At 32.4% G+C, this 15799-nt stretch overlaps 1 protein-coding gene across 1 annotated transcript in view; it reads left to right on the forward strand.

The window, feature by feature from the left end:
• The first annotated feature begins 12729 nt into the window (after positions 1–12729).
• LOC149539423 (B3 domain-containing transcription factor VRN1-like) overlaps positions 12730–15799 on the forward strand; it is a 33225-nt gene continuing 30155 nt past the window's right edge. The window contains exons 1-3 of the mRNA XM_089800662.1: positions 12730–12920; positions 13001–13433; positions 13525–13802. Coding sequence (XP_089656788.1) covers positions 12783–12920; positions 13001–13433; positions 13525–13802 — 849 coding nt within the window. The 5' untranslated portion in view covers positions 12730–12782. The remainder of the gene's footprint in view (positions 12921–13000; positions 13434–13524; positions 13803–15799) is intronic.

Raw genomic sequence — 15799 nt, forward strand, 5'->3', positions numbered from 1 at the left:
TTCTTTTTTGTTTATAATCCATAATCCACAATCCACAAGATCTCTCTATATATGTACATACATACATACATATATACATACACACGTGAAAATAATAATGCATTTTGTAAGAGTTTACAATTGTTCAACAAAATTAATGTTTTACAAGAAAATGGATCTAAAAAACTATTAGCTCAGAAGCAAGAACATGGTGTTGAAACAGTACAAAAAGTGCTTGACATGAGAGGTTCACAAGTGAGGGTGTTGACCAATCTTGAATGCTAAAATGAAAGCTATCAATGATCAAACACCTATGTCGGAGTTACAACACATTGTGAAGTTGTTTTTAAATAAGATAGAGATAGATATTCAGAAGTTTGATAATCAAAATTTAAGGCACAAGAACAAAGGAGGAGTGACTTTATAAAGATAACAAGGAGTGGCTTTAGAAAGAGACTGCATGGCAAAAACAATAGCTAGACAACATAGAGGATATTATGGGAGCCACTAGATAGAATCCAAGAAAGTGTTGTGGTAGGTACTATGACATTGGAATCACTTGCAAGTGTCATTGAAAATTTACAGTCCAAATATCAAATGCTTATAAGAGAGTTTCAAGTATTGGTACAATCTCCCTGCGATGATCCCAAGTATCAAAGGCTTATAAGAGTGTTTCAAGGTTGGGAACCACTTCAACATCCTTTACATGGTTTAGAGGTAATGTCATTGTGGCAAAGGCTTCTGCAAGGGAATGAGCCTCGTGATTATGACACTTACACAGAAGTAGAACTTGCTTCTTTAACTCCTTACATTCAACTCTTCACTAAAGTTATTCTTTAATTCCTTGCATATGCAATTTTATCACCTTGGAAAACTGTATTTGATCCTATTAGCTGGGAATAGTTGATTGTTCATTTTATTTTACTTAATCTTATGACAGTTATAAAGGAATTTTTAATCAACCCAGCAGCTCAGCAAGTAGATCCATTCAACTAGTTATGGCTAGTTTCTTTCTAAAGATATCTGCTATGATATGTTTTTGTAAAATTTCTTGCAAACTCTACCCATTTTTCTTGGTTTGCATTATTTTTGTGGAGGATCTTGATGTAAGTCACTTAGCACGAGTTGAGTGAGTTTTTTAAAAATTTGGATTCTAGAATATGTATGCAGTTGGATCAATTTTTCTATTGTGTAGCTAAGATGTAATAAGCACCTTAAAAAAGATCTCTAAATATACATGTTCAAAAGGAGATGTAAAGAGATACCTATTTAGAAGGAAAGGAAACCAACATTTACATACCCTTGAAGAAAATTCTAGAGCTAGGGCATGGCAACAAAATCATAGAGCAAGGGCACAACATGACAATTAAATCACAGAGCAAGGGCACAACATGGTGACAAAATCACAAAGCAAGGGTACGACACTGAAATCATAGAGAAATGGCATGACAATGAAACACAAAGATCACAAGGGCATGACAACCAAATTGCAAAGAAAGGGCACGACAATGAAGTGCAGAGATATATCACAAGAAAAAATGCACCAAACACATATGCATAATCACAAGGGTCATTCCCTTGCAGAAGCCATAACCCAATTAAATATACATATATATCAACCCAACTAATCAAAAACTAGACCCATTTAACTAGTTATGGCTTGTTTCTTTCTAAAAAAATTTGCTATGATATGTTTTTGTAAAATTTCTTTTGAACTCGAACCATTTTTTGTGGTCTACATTATTTTTGTGCAGGATCTTGAGGTAAGTCACTTAGCACAGGTTGAGTGAGCTTTATTGTTTTATTATTTGGATTTTGGAATATGTATGCAACTAGATCATATATGTAATAAGCACCTTGAAAAATATCTTTCTGGATATATAAAGAGATACATGTTTAGAAGGAAATATAAAGGCATATATGTTTACAAGGAAAAGAAGAAAATATTTATATATGTACCCCTTCTTACCCTTGAAGAAAATCATAGAGGTAGGGCACGTAGATTACAAGGGGACGACACAGAAATAAAGAATCATAGAGAAAGGGCATGGCATGACAATGAAATCATAGAGCAAGGGCATGACACAACAATAAAATCACAGAGCAAGGTCACAACAACAAAATGCAGAGATTGAGGGCACAACAACCAAATGCACCGATCACAAGGGCCCTGACAATGTTCATATATAGCTCTCCACCTCTTTCATGCACAACTCTCTCCAAAATCAAAACAAATGGAAAATGATTGTCATGTTTATTTTTTTTATGCTCATGAGGGCATCATAATTATGACATCAATGTCAAGGACAATTGCAAAAAAAAAATATGAAAATGACTACAAATTACACTGTCGTCACAATTTGACCCCAAATTTTGTAGTGCAAAGAGTCAATCATTCCTCTTATTGGATCTACATGGAAAATCATGGATGGATCACTGCAAATGATTTGAATCAAACATATATTAAAAACAATCACCCCTCTTAGGTTAAGGGCTTATTAAGCATGAAATATGTTAATTTTACATTTTAATGGTGTCATTGTATACCCTAATGAGGATTTTTCTACTTTTGCAAATATAAGGACATCTCCATTTACATAGAATGAAAATGGAGAAAACCAATGCCAAAATAGATTTAAATTAATGCTTTATCAATCCAAGATAACACTCAAAACACTCTAATGGGATTATACCATGAGCAATAACTTTGATTAGTTAGTTATGTTAGGAAACTGTGAGGAATTTGTAGGAAAACCTTTTTTATTGAAAAAAAATTAATCTCAACAATTACTATGTATTTTGGATTATTTTAAACATTTTTATAAATATTATAAATCCCAAACCAATAACCAAACCCAAAAAAACAATATTAAATATTTCCAAATGCAAATACAATTTATTGTGGTTAAGATAAACATACCATTTTTCTAACACAAGCACCTTTATATGCATGAAATTGAGTGTTCTTTCCTCCTATCCATTCGTAAACACTCATAACCTTCCTTAAAATATCACAATACCTATTGATCCTTTCAAAGATACATCCGATTGTGTAAGTGTAACTAATCATTTCAAACTTTGTCACTACCTAGCTTGAGACTGTGAATCGGTCCTTTCCTTTATTTGGATCCTCATGAAAATGGTTGCATGGATTCTTGAAAATGGATTAGAATTTTTTTAAAAAAATTCTAACTACATTCATGCCTCTCAAATTGAGGGTTTATTAAGCATAAAATGTACAAGACTTTTATAATTTAGTAAGCTCACTAGATACCCTAGGTAGGGTTTCAACCAATTTCAAAAAAAAAATTATAACCTTATCCAATGAAAATGAAATGGGGTTACTAAAAGGAAAAAATTAATATGATTCAATTACTTACCAACTCATGACAACATTTAGAGCATTTATGTAAAGTTTTGCCTTGAAAAGTGACATTGGTCAGTGAGTTACAATAGGAAGACCATATAACTTATTAAAAACCATTGATCTTTTATCGCCAAAATTGAAATTCACAACCATTACATTGTTCCTTCAAATTTTAAATCTCATTTATATTCATAAAAATGTATTTAAACTAACAAAAATCCCCTAACTTCCCAAAATAAATCAGTGCAAGAAATTGTCAAGCAACTTGAAATGTTTCTTGACAACTTTTGTGCAATTTTGCAACATTTTCATATTTTGATCCTATTATCAACTTAATGAGTAAAAATGACTATATTATGTATTTTTACATAAAATATGGCTTGAAACTCCAATCCCATGAGCATGGTCTTCCATTGTTGACCATATAACCTAAAATGATAACTTTGCATAAAATGACAACTTTTAAGGACTATTGAACCTAAAGACCATGTACCATCCTATTAATTGAATTTCTTTGACCTTATTACATCATAATTGGTTCATAAATACCTTATTTACATATGTGTTCCTTCAAAATAAAAATTTCTCTTATTGACCTCACGTAGATCATTGGAGTAATGAGGTGATGCTACACAATACTCCTCCCCTAAAAAGAATTCATGCCACATGAGTAACTTGCTCCATATCCACTTGGGATCACCTATATACTTGCATAAAATGCAGAAAAGCTAGAATACAAAGTAAATCAAAAAAATTGCAACTTTTCAAATTTCCCCATTATTGTTAACAAATTGATACAATACCTGCTTTTACAACAAATATATCCTAGATATCCAATTCCACTCATGATCTTCTAATTCTGACCATATGACCAAAAATAACAACTTTGTATAATTTGACAACTTTCAAGATGATCGTCTTTAATCAGAATACAAATACATTGTATTAATTGCAGAAGGATCTCAATCTCTACTTCTTGTAGGGAGCTTTGGAGTCTTCACACATATGGGTGGTGACACAAAAGAGTATTTAGGCTATGATAAGGACTACACACATGTGGTAGGATATAGCATATGCAATGCTTTGAAAATTATTTTTAGGAAGAAATGGTAGGATACTATCTTTCTTGCAAAGCTCTTATATGTTGGACATGTCCATTTAAATTCATTTTTATCACCTCTCATTTTTTTGTCATCATACTACAAAATGAACTGAATTTTTTGATGAACTTACTATAAAAACTAGCCAATCCATGAAAATATCTAACCTCACCAAAATTATTAGGTGTAGGGACCAATCAAAAATAACTTTACCTTCTCAAGATCCATCCTCAAACCATTAGAAGAAATGACAAAACCTTGATACACAATCTCTTCTTTCATGAAAGAGTCTTTCTTCAAGTTAATCAACAACTTTTCTTCCTTAATCCTTTAGAATAGTTGTCTTATATGCATCAAATGATCTTCTTTAGTCTTTTTGAATATTAGAATATCATTGAGTTAGAAAATCACAAACATACCCAAGAATTTCTTCAAAACTTCATTCATCAGAAAATCACAAACATACCCAAGAATTTCTTCAAAACTTCATTCATCAACCTCATAAAAGGACTAGGTGCTTTAGTCAAACCAAAAGGTGCAACCAACCACTCATATAGGCCTTCATTTGTCTTAAAAGTAGTCTTACATTCATCTCCTTCTCTTAATATGATATAATGAAAGCCACTCTTTAAGTAAACTTGGTGAAATATTTTGCTTCACTTTAACAATCCATAATGTCATCCATCCTAGGATAATGTTGTTTATAGCTCTAGAATTAGTGTACAATCTCCATTCTCAATTCTTCTTAGGTGTCAATACTACAAGTACTACACAAGGACTTAAAATTTACCCAAACAAAACTTTTTGTAGAAATTCTTGGACTTGTCTATTCAACTCTTCAATCTCTATAGGTGTCATTCTACGTGGTGTTTTATTAGGAAAACTAGCTCTAGATATAAGATCCATTAAATTGTTAGGATACTCCTAATTGGTGGTAATTTATTGGGTACATTATCTAAAATAATATCTTGAAATTCTAATAATAATGATTTAATCTCAGGTGTGTGCTCATTTCCATATTTCTTCTCTATCTTTATAGAAACAAAGAAAAATGTACATTCTCCTTCAAATCCTTCATAAGAAGATTCATTCACCCAAAAAAACTATAATAGTAGTAGAGTGATCATTCTCATGTTTCTCAATCAAAGTAAACAAAACTTGTCTCCTCCCATTAGTGCAAATAGTATACTAATTCAATCTACCATCATGCAAAGCTTGTTTCTCATACTAAAAATGTTTACCCAATAAGATATGACAATAATCCATAGGCATAATATCACACAAGACTTTGTGATAGTAGGTTCCAATCTTGGATTTCACAAGGCATTTCTCACCAGTAACTTATTCTCATCCTTGATCCAAGCAATGTGATAAGGCTTAGAGTACTTCAATCTATTCAATTGCAAATTTGTAACCAATTCTTTTCATGCCAAATTATCTAAACTTCCACTATTAATAATTACTTTGTGACATTTACTTGTGACCTTACATTTGGTTTTGAAAAGACTTTTTCTTAAAATAGGATCTTGATTCATCTCTTCATTCCATAAAGTTTTCCTAACCATGAGATTCTCCACTTGTTTAGGTCCACTATGTAAATTAGATGTTTCTTCCTATATCAAAATATTTATACAACTACTACATATCTTCTTTCTAGAATTAGGACATTTAAAGGCTCTATGACCTTCTTCCCCACACTTAAAATAAGTTTGTTTAAACCAAGATTTATCTTCCCTCTTAGTGTTATTATTGTTCCTATAGTAACTAGTGTAATTACCTCTAGAAAATTTACCTTTACCTCTGTATGAAATTTCATCTTTTCACTATGATTTACCTTTACCATGATTTTCTAACTGAGATCTGCTACTTCACCATAAGATCTACCTCTACTCCCATCTTCTTCCTCTTCCTCCCTTCCTTTTCTCATGTCTTGTTGCAAACTTTTCTCCAACTTTCAATGCAAACTGATATGCTTCTTCCATGCTATCCATCTTTAACAAATTAATCTTATCTTGTGCAAAAATTCTCAAAGCATTTAGGTAACTCTCAATCTTTTCCACTCCATCATCAACATCTCAAGATCTGATATCTAACTTGTACAAGTCCTTAGTATATTCTTTTGTAGTCGTGTCTTTTTGTTTCAAATTTTGCATTTTATTCAAAAAACTAACTTGATAATCACCAGGAAGAGATTTACCCTTCAACATACCAACTATCTTATCCCAAGTCTTAATTTTTTCTTTTCCTCTTCTTTATCTATCAATTTGCACATGTTCCCACCAAAGAGATGTATGTCTTCTTAAATTTTTAGTTTATATCTTCACCTTCTTATTGACTAATATACTCTCATACTCAAAATATTTTTCCATTTTAGAGATCCAATCCAACAATTCGTCAGTATCAAGCTTACCATGATAATTAGGAGGATTGAAATGTGGTCTAACATTCACTCTTGTCTGGTCTAACATTCACTCTTGTCAAATCTCTCAAGAATCTTTTATCACCTTGTTCTAAATTAGTGAATTTCTCTTCTACTTCTTCAACTTCATCTTCACTAACATCTTTAATAGGTCTACCTCTTCTTTGGGTTGTATCAATAACTTCAAGCCAAGATGCAATTTGTCTCAAAGTTTCCATAATAGTTATTCATATAAGAATTGATCTAACATGATTCTTGTAAGAATTGTAACCCACTACAAGTTATAGGTCAAACACCAAGTCTACCACCCTAATTATAGAGCTATGTTTTTCTAGAATAATGTCATCCATCCTAGGATAATTTTGTTTGTAGCTCTAGAATTAGCTCTTTAAGTAATCTTGGTGAAATATTTTTCTCCTATCATTTTGATAATAGTTCTTGTAAGAATTGTAACCCACTGCAAGTTATAGGTTAAACACCAAGTCTACCACCCTACAACCAATTTGAATCATGGTCCAACATGATTCCTAGACTCTAAAAGGATGAGAATCCACTCTATTAATACCACCTAACACAGGCCAGGTAAGGAGAATCTCAAAAGAGATGTCCAAGCTAGTCACTAGAGAAAGCACATGGGCACACAAAACAATAGGGATAGGAAATGATAGAATGTAGTTGATTTCATATAGATTGAATTGACTTTGATTATGATATTTTAGGCATTTAGCCTACCTGGTTGTAGCCTTCTAATTACAACATAAAATAAACATGTGAGATTGAATGCTTGGGATATTAACCTCTAAATCTTCTCTTCTAGAAGCTCTACCTCTAAACATATACTACATTACATGATATAGCCACCAAGACACATAGATATGCTAAGAGAATTACAAAAACAGGAAAGATATTACAAAAGATATTTCTTTCCCAAAAAGGAAAAATCAAAAACCACACAACCATACATATGAAGAGCCACAAGCTTAGGAATAGGTACATGCATGATCCAAGAACATACATGTAAATCCATGAAAGATCACATGAAAGAAAAAACTTTGCCAAAGTAAATATCTTCACGCTATATGAGGTTCCAAGGAAGAACATGCCTCAAGAAAGGATGAAAGAGGATTTGTTGACAATGAAACATTAAGACACATGATCAAATGAATATGATCCACAATAGGTCCAAATTAAGAAAATGTGCTTCATATGACTAAAAACATGAATTACAAGATTGTTCACATGATCAACAGATTGGAAATAGAAAACAAGGAAAATCTTATGGTTGATGCAATATTGCTAATAAGCCCAAGATGCTCCTACAACATAAGCATGAATTTCACAAAAAAAAAAAAACATTATTAGACACAACTATATATACACCTACCAAATTAATTACAACTCATTTTATAAAACAAAAACTTGAAATAGATATCTCCAAACAATCTTCAATAACATATGAAAAGATTGGAAAAAGATTCAAAACATATAAAATATGTAGAGTGAAATACTCAATACTGGTTCCACATAAAGTAATAATTAATGACAAAAATAACAAGTTGACATCAATGAAAACCATACCAATCCATACTAACTTAGTCTATTTCTCAACCAACTTATTATGCTCAATTATGCAACACATCTAGAACATGATCTTTGATTAGATAAATTAGCATTATTTGATACAATACCCATGTAGTGAGAGTTTCTATACCTTAGACATGTATGTTGTTTATGGATAGGTTTTATACATGGAGCTTGTGATTGTAGTCTATAAGTTGGATACGTTATTTCAGCATGAGTTTTATTAATGATCACAAACTCAAAAGTGTGAATAATTGAATGGATTGACATTTATTGTGGCTATCATGTAAGTTATTCTTTTGGACAACAAATCAAAGACTTTTCATCACTTAGATTTGATATTTAAATGTTCTTTAGATTGATGTGAGATTGATACATCTTTACTTGGATTATTCCATTTTTTCCATAGATGATATGTTGAAGAATGAAATTTTTTCTTCTTTTGTATGACACCCAAACATAGCATATATTATTGTAGGTATCTTGATGAAACATGAGAGCATTCTAGAGATTCGTGTGATTTGATGGCTGACTATGATGATTCATTTCATTTAGTAACCCTTATGCAATGTATACTTGACAAGTGTGAGAGCATTAGGAAAAAGGGTGGTGTACACCTTACACAATGAGAATGACTATAATTATATAAAATAAATATTTATTTATGGTGGATCTTAAGTGATGTATTCAACCACATTTAAAATGTAACTGCAACCTTTTATTGCAAATTTGTATTAACAATAGCTAGATAAGATTATTTAGTATTAAATAAATCTAGGACCGAAAGGTAATTGTAGAGATAATAATTTTGTGTATTGATGATTTTGAGCTCAATTCTATGAAAAGAAATAACATATTTAAAACATATATGAATCATGACACATGACGTGTATACATCTTGGACACATGGATGATGCATTATCCAGGACCATGATATGAGAGGTCATGTTAGTGTTGTAATGTATTCATTGTTGAACAATTTACATTTAGAATAGAGGTTTATGAAGGTCTCTTGTTTCATCTCTTGATAGTTTTTCTAGGGTAATATTGTGTCATCATGTGGCATGTCCTTGATATTTGCATATGGTTATTTTGTAAGGTTTCTTGCATGAATTTATCTAGTGGGCTTACGTAGGAAATGAATAATCAACTGGTATGATTTTTCCAACAATTTCTCAAGGTCCAACACAGCTCCAAGCTAAATTTTAAAATCTTACTCATGCCCTCATCACTGTTTTGTTCTTAATGTTAAGATTTCAACATTGGATAATGTAGTTGATTTGAAAATCTAGGCAACATGCCTAAGGTCACACAATGACAAGTCATTAGCTAGAAAATAAAAAATCTCTGCAAATGGTTAAAACCAAAACTATCAAAAGATAAGGAGTCACACATTGAAGTTGTTCTATTTCAAGAGGAAAACAATTCAACTTTTATAATGACTCTCAACCTTCATGATATTTATAACATCATCAAAGAGATATTGACTAAAGGCAAATAAGTAGATTTGAAGGTAACAATTATAAATCTTTATCAAGAATATATTTACACATATGAAATGAACACATATATAAATACAATTAATCTCTTAATCTTTACTTTATTGTATTTCACGAAGTTGTAATCAGAAAATTTTATCTTTACTAATTTGAATATACACAAACATAATTCTATCATTTAAGTTTTCAATATAACATCTCTATTTTATTTTCAACTTAGTTTTGGTTTAGTGCATATATGAACCATGACATGTGACGTGTATACATGCTTGGACACATGGAGGATGCATTGTCTAGGACCTTGATATGAGAGGTTATGTTAGTGTTGTAATGTATTTATTGTTGAATACTTTACATTAAGAATATAGTTTTATGAAGGTCTCTTGTTTTCTCAAGTGATGATTTTTCTAGGGTATATATTGCGTCATCATGTGGCATGTCCTTGATATTCACCTATGATTATTTTGTAAGGTTTGCATGAATTTCTTTGGCGGGCTTACATAGGAAACAAATAATCAACTTGTATGCTTTTTTTAACAAATTAGCAAGGTCCAACACACCTTCAAGCTAAAATTTAAAATCTTGCACTAATCACCATGTTGTTCTTAATGTGAAGCTTTTAACATTGGATAGTGTAGTTGATGTGACAATCTAGGAAACATGCCTAGAAGGTCACACTATGACAAGTCATTTGCTAGAAAATCACAAATCTTTACAAATGGTTAAAACCACAACTATCAAAAGCTAAGGATACACACATTGAAGTGGTTCTATTTAAGGAGGAAAATAATTCAACTTTCATAATGACTCTTAACCTTCATGATCAAATAGATATTGACTAAAGATATATAAATAGATTTGAAGATAACAATTATAAATATTTCTCAAGAATATATTTACACATATGAAATGAACAAACATATAAATACAATTATTATTTCAATTCTACATCTTTCTCAATCTTTACACTATGGTATTTCATAAAATTATAATCACAAAACTTTACCTTTACTAATTTGAACATACACAAACATAATTCTATCATATAGGTTTTCAATATAACACAAACATAATTCTATCATTTAGATTTTCAATATATCTCTATTTCATTTTCAACTCAACTTTTGTTTCAAAAACTTATCCCTAAATTTGACTATTCATTCTCCATGAAGTTACCTTGTGGCTAGCATGACTTGGAGTTAATTCAAATTTTTAGTCCCTGCCCTAAGGTAGGAGACTAAATTTTTCATGTGTTTTTTAACAATTAATCTTTCTTGGAAAATTGTGCCAGAAACTTTTAAGCTATGGTTTTACTCATTATATTATATTTGTCATTTTCTCACTCTATTATTTCCATTTTTTCATTGGTTGATACTATTTTTCCTGGTAGTCTTTTCTAATAAATTGACAAAATTAATAAAATTGCATGTGGTCTCCAGCTGTCATTTATAAAATGATTCACCCGCATTGTCTATAATTCTACACTTTTCTTACATGCAGAAACACGTGGTAAGTGATGCATTCATCTTGTTTGAAAGATTTAAACAAATTGTTATTAAGCCGAGAGGCTTTCTACAGTGGCAACAATCTTCAATGTAAACATTTTTCATTTTGAAAAAAATTTGACGTTCATTTACATGTCAGAAAAACAAAATAGAAATAAACTAAATATAATTATAATTAAAATCATGAAAATTACAAAGAGGAAATGGAAGTAAAAATGAGGCAGATCAAGAGTCTCGAATCATTTCCTCATGCCTCTTAGACTCACATAAATATGCAATGATGAAAATTATGGGATTATGAAAATAGACGCCTCGAGAAGGATATCTCTCGGCTTATTTTATATATATAATATATATAAGCTAGTAAATACTGTTGCTATACTAGTTTGAAAGGTCTGAAGACTATTTTATAGTTAATTTATGTGTTTCTCATCTAGTTTGAAAGATTTAAGCACAATTTTATAATATAAATATTGTCTCTGCATTAGTACGAAATGTTAAACACTATTTTATGGTTAGTTTATGTATTTTTTATCTAGTTTGAAAGATTTAAATGCAATTTCATAAATATTGTCATTAGCATAATCAATTTGAGAAATACGAACACTAAGATTTACAGTACACAGTTTTAGAAATACTGTCATTGTGCTATCTTGAATGGTTTAAACACAGTTGCGCTATTTTGAAAGGTTTAAATGCACTATACTTTTGCACTTTTCATCTAGGGTTTAATGTTTGAAACACATTTTTTAAATTTGAAACATATTTTTTAGTAAATCTATGCATTTTTCGTCTACTTTGAAATACATGATTCAATACAACTTGGAGCTCATATTTTATATGCACTTACTTTGCTTAATAAGAGTGGGTTGCATAATATAGACAATCCATGTTTAATTCACACCCATTTAATTATATTGTAATGAGATATCAACAATTTGTATAATTGGGTTCAAAAATTCTCATTTTTCTATATGTGGATATGGATATACAAAGTTTGACACAATTTGGAATTCATATTTTGTACTTACCTAATTATTTATGACACCAGCCTTCAACACATAGATAAACACATAGATAAAAAGAATGAGGTTGTAGAAGAGAATAAGGGAGATGTGGCAAAAAATGAGGACCCCATCAATCATTGATTGAATTTCACTTAAAATGACATTGATTGGCGTGACCGGCAAATTTGCGATACGCATGTCCCATCCCACTTTCATTCATCATGATTCCTTCACTTTTCTTCATCAAACCCACGGAAGGAAAAATGGAAATTGAGTTCATCCATTGTTTATCAGAGAATGAATTTTGGTGCTGCAGTTTGGAGTAATGTCGCGAATGAAGACTGATGGGCGTGCATGCAGAACATGCTGTGTTGTCTGTGCAGCTCACCACCGTCCTTTGCTTTTCAATTCGAATGCGTTGTCTTTCTTTAAGGTTATGACCAGCGACTCTACTACTTTCTTGGTAAGTTGATGGACACAAATTTTGTTTTCTGGTATTTAAAAAAAAACCAAGCTAGTAGTGAATTTAATTACATGTTGCAGGAAATACCATGGACGTTTGTAGGTGGAATGCTGGATGGGCTCTGTAAAGATGCCCTTCTTATCGGATTAAATGGCTGCTTGTGGCCAATAAAACTGTGTATAACAAATGGCCTTGCAAATTTCAGAAATGGGTGGGGAAAATTTGTTTCTGATAACTGTCTGAATGATGGAGATATTGTTGTTTTCAGACATGTCACTCGTAATGATTTTATCGTGCAAATTTTTAGAGCCGATGGCTATGAAAAACAGTGTGCTAGAGAGGAAATTACTTCCGAGGTTTGCAATCATGGGGAGAAATCATGCGCTTGTCTCGAAATTATTCATATTAAGGAGGAGAACAGTGAAGACGACATGACTATAACTGCCGGAGAGGAACGAAACACAGAGCTAGAGGTGGCATGCAATCCAGCGGTAGAAATTTTGGCGGAACCTGGTATACTCTACGCAATATTAACAGAAAATTCATGTATGACTAAATACTTTTTTTTTCTCATGTGTATTGAAATTTTTCCTTGCTGGTTCAGATCTTGCACTTGAAATGAGACCCGGAGTTTCTCGGTTACGGCCCTCTTGCACAGAAAAGAAAAGTAAGCTGAAGGTTAGGAAAACGCAAAATACCTCTTGCGTAGGAAGAAAAAATAAACTTAAGAATGTTGAGGAGACACAAAATGCTCTTACTCGAACCAAAAATAAAAGTAGCTCCAACAGATATGCTGCAGAAGTTTTGAAACTGATCAAAACAAAGAATCCAAAGTTTGTGAAACTTATGACTGAAAGTTCAGTTACGGATGGATGCAGATTTGTAAGATTCACTCTTTCCTTATCCCTGATTTTTAATTAGGAAAAAGTGTCCAGAGAAAATTTGCAGCTTATATACATTATTGTGGTTTTACAGCCTGCGACTCTAGTATTGATTTCATAATGTCTTCTAATCCGTTTTACGAATGGTAAAGAAGAACCCATGCTCCTTGATGCAAGAGAGTACTCTGCTACGGATACTAGTGGATTCATTATGTTCTTTTTGCACTCCATGCGATTTTGTCAAGCCCAGCTGAATATGAGCACCATCATCTTGGTCTAGGAAAATATATGCGTGAAGGCCTGAATTGAACAAAATAAATTGAATAGCTTTTATAATACTGTGATTCTGAATTTTAGTTCTTGATATGATATGATATGATAGATTTTAATGACGTCCACGAGACTAAAGTAGTCTATGGGACCCATGCAATCGCCCTCCCGAGTCAGGAGCCAAACTAGTCAGTTGCAAAATTTTGGTTAACTTGTCTCTTCTTCTCTGAATTTTGATAATCAAATCCGCTGTTCCCTTTACTTGATCTTCCTCAAATAAATAGTTGAAGTCCTTGTTCTGCAGAATTTTTGTATAACCAGATCTGATGTCGTTGTAAGCCAAGCATTCCATGACAAAGTGTTGCTCTGTTTCCACTGTTCCCATATTGCAGAATAAACATGTTTTGTCTTCCCACTCTTCCTTTGGAACTTGCCATCTACCAGTTTCACATCGCAGCTGATGTGAACTAGTTCTAATTTGTGCCATCAACATTTTTGCTTTCCAGTTAATAGGTGCCCTTACATAGGCCTTTTCTTCATGACTAGAAGTGGGATTAAATTCTTTAATGTAATAAGATTTTTTCCTCCCTATGTGTCTTGTCCACAGAATATTGCGAAATTTTTCATTGACAAACTTTTTTATTTCTTTAATGTTATCCGAGCAAGCTTGGATGTTGATATCCCATTTTGCATCCATTTGTCATTTTGTTTCATCCATGTGCTTTTCCGCCTCACAAGTTTTTCCTCTATTACCAACTTGGGCCAACGATGTGTTTCCAGACCTTAGGTTTTCTTTAAATAGCTTAGCATTCGGATCAATGCGACGGCTTCTAATGGAAAGGAACCCACCTCCGCCAAAAGGATTTCATATGGAACTGTGGTCTTGACTTTAAGATTGCATGTGATAAAGTGTTTTTGAATTCTTTCTACTTGCCGCCATTTCTGTTTGGACATACTACTGCCCCACACTTCACATCCGTATAGAATAACCGGAGTGACCAGCAAACCAAACAGAGTTTTTATAGTCGTCCAATCCCATAATTCTGCGTTCCTGCACTTGTTTTGTAAAGAGTATAACGCCTTCCAGCCCCCTTGGATCCTTTTCGATCTACAAGTATCCCAGTTGAGTTTGTTATGAAAATCGATGCCCAAGTATTTGTACTCTTCCACAATCTCAAGGGGGCTATTTTCAAACAGAAACTTGTCTTGTATGCCCCTATTCTTCTTTAGTGAGAAGATCATAATTTTGGTTTTGCTAGTGTTAACTTGCATTCCTACATCATGACAAAAAAATTCTAGTACTTTCAAGTGCTCTTTCAAATCTTTCGCTGTTCTAGCAAGAATTATGAGATCATCTGCATATAAGAGCAATCTTATCACGAAGTGGGCCAGCTGCACCCCCTCACCATTGGTCTTGTTTATCCACTCTTCTAACTTGTCAATATAGAGCCCGAATAGTGTTGGAGAAAGCGGACACCCTTGCTTAACCCCGATGTTGCTGTCAAAATCTTCTGATATCCCTTCTGTCGTTCTAATTTTAGCTTTGACCTGCTCATATAATCTGTAAACCGCTGACCTAAGTTCTTTAGGGACATCCAGCTCTACCATTCTATCCCATAGTTTATTACGTGGCACTGTGTCGAAAGCTTTTTTAAAGTCCACGAAACAACAAAAAGCCTCGTTCCCCGGAGTGTCCCAAACTTTCTCTATCAAATGCCTGAGAGTGAT

The sequence above is a fragment of the Cupressus sempervirens genome, chromosome 9 (assembly GCF_028749045.1).
Source record: "Cupressus sempervirens isolate cs-2001-9-10 chromosome 9, ASM2874904v1, whole genome shotgun sequence".
NCBI classification, from domain to species: Eukaryota; Viridiplantae; Streptophyta; class Pinopsida; order Cupressales; family Cupressaceae; genus Cupressus; species Cupressus sempervirens.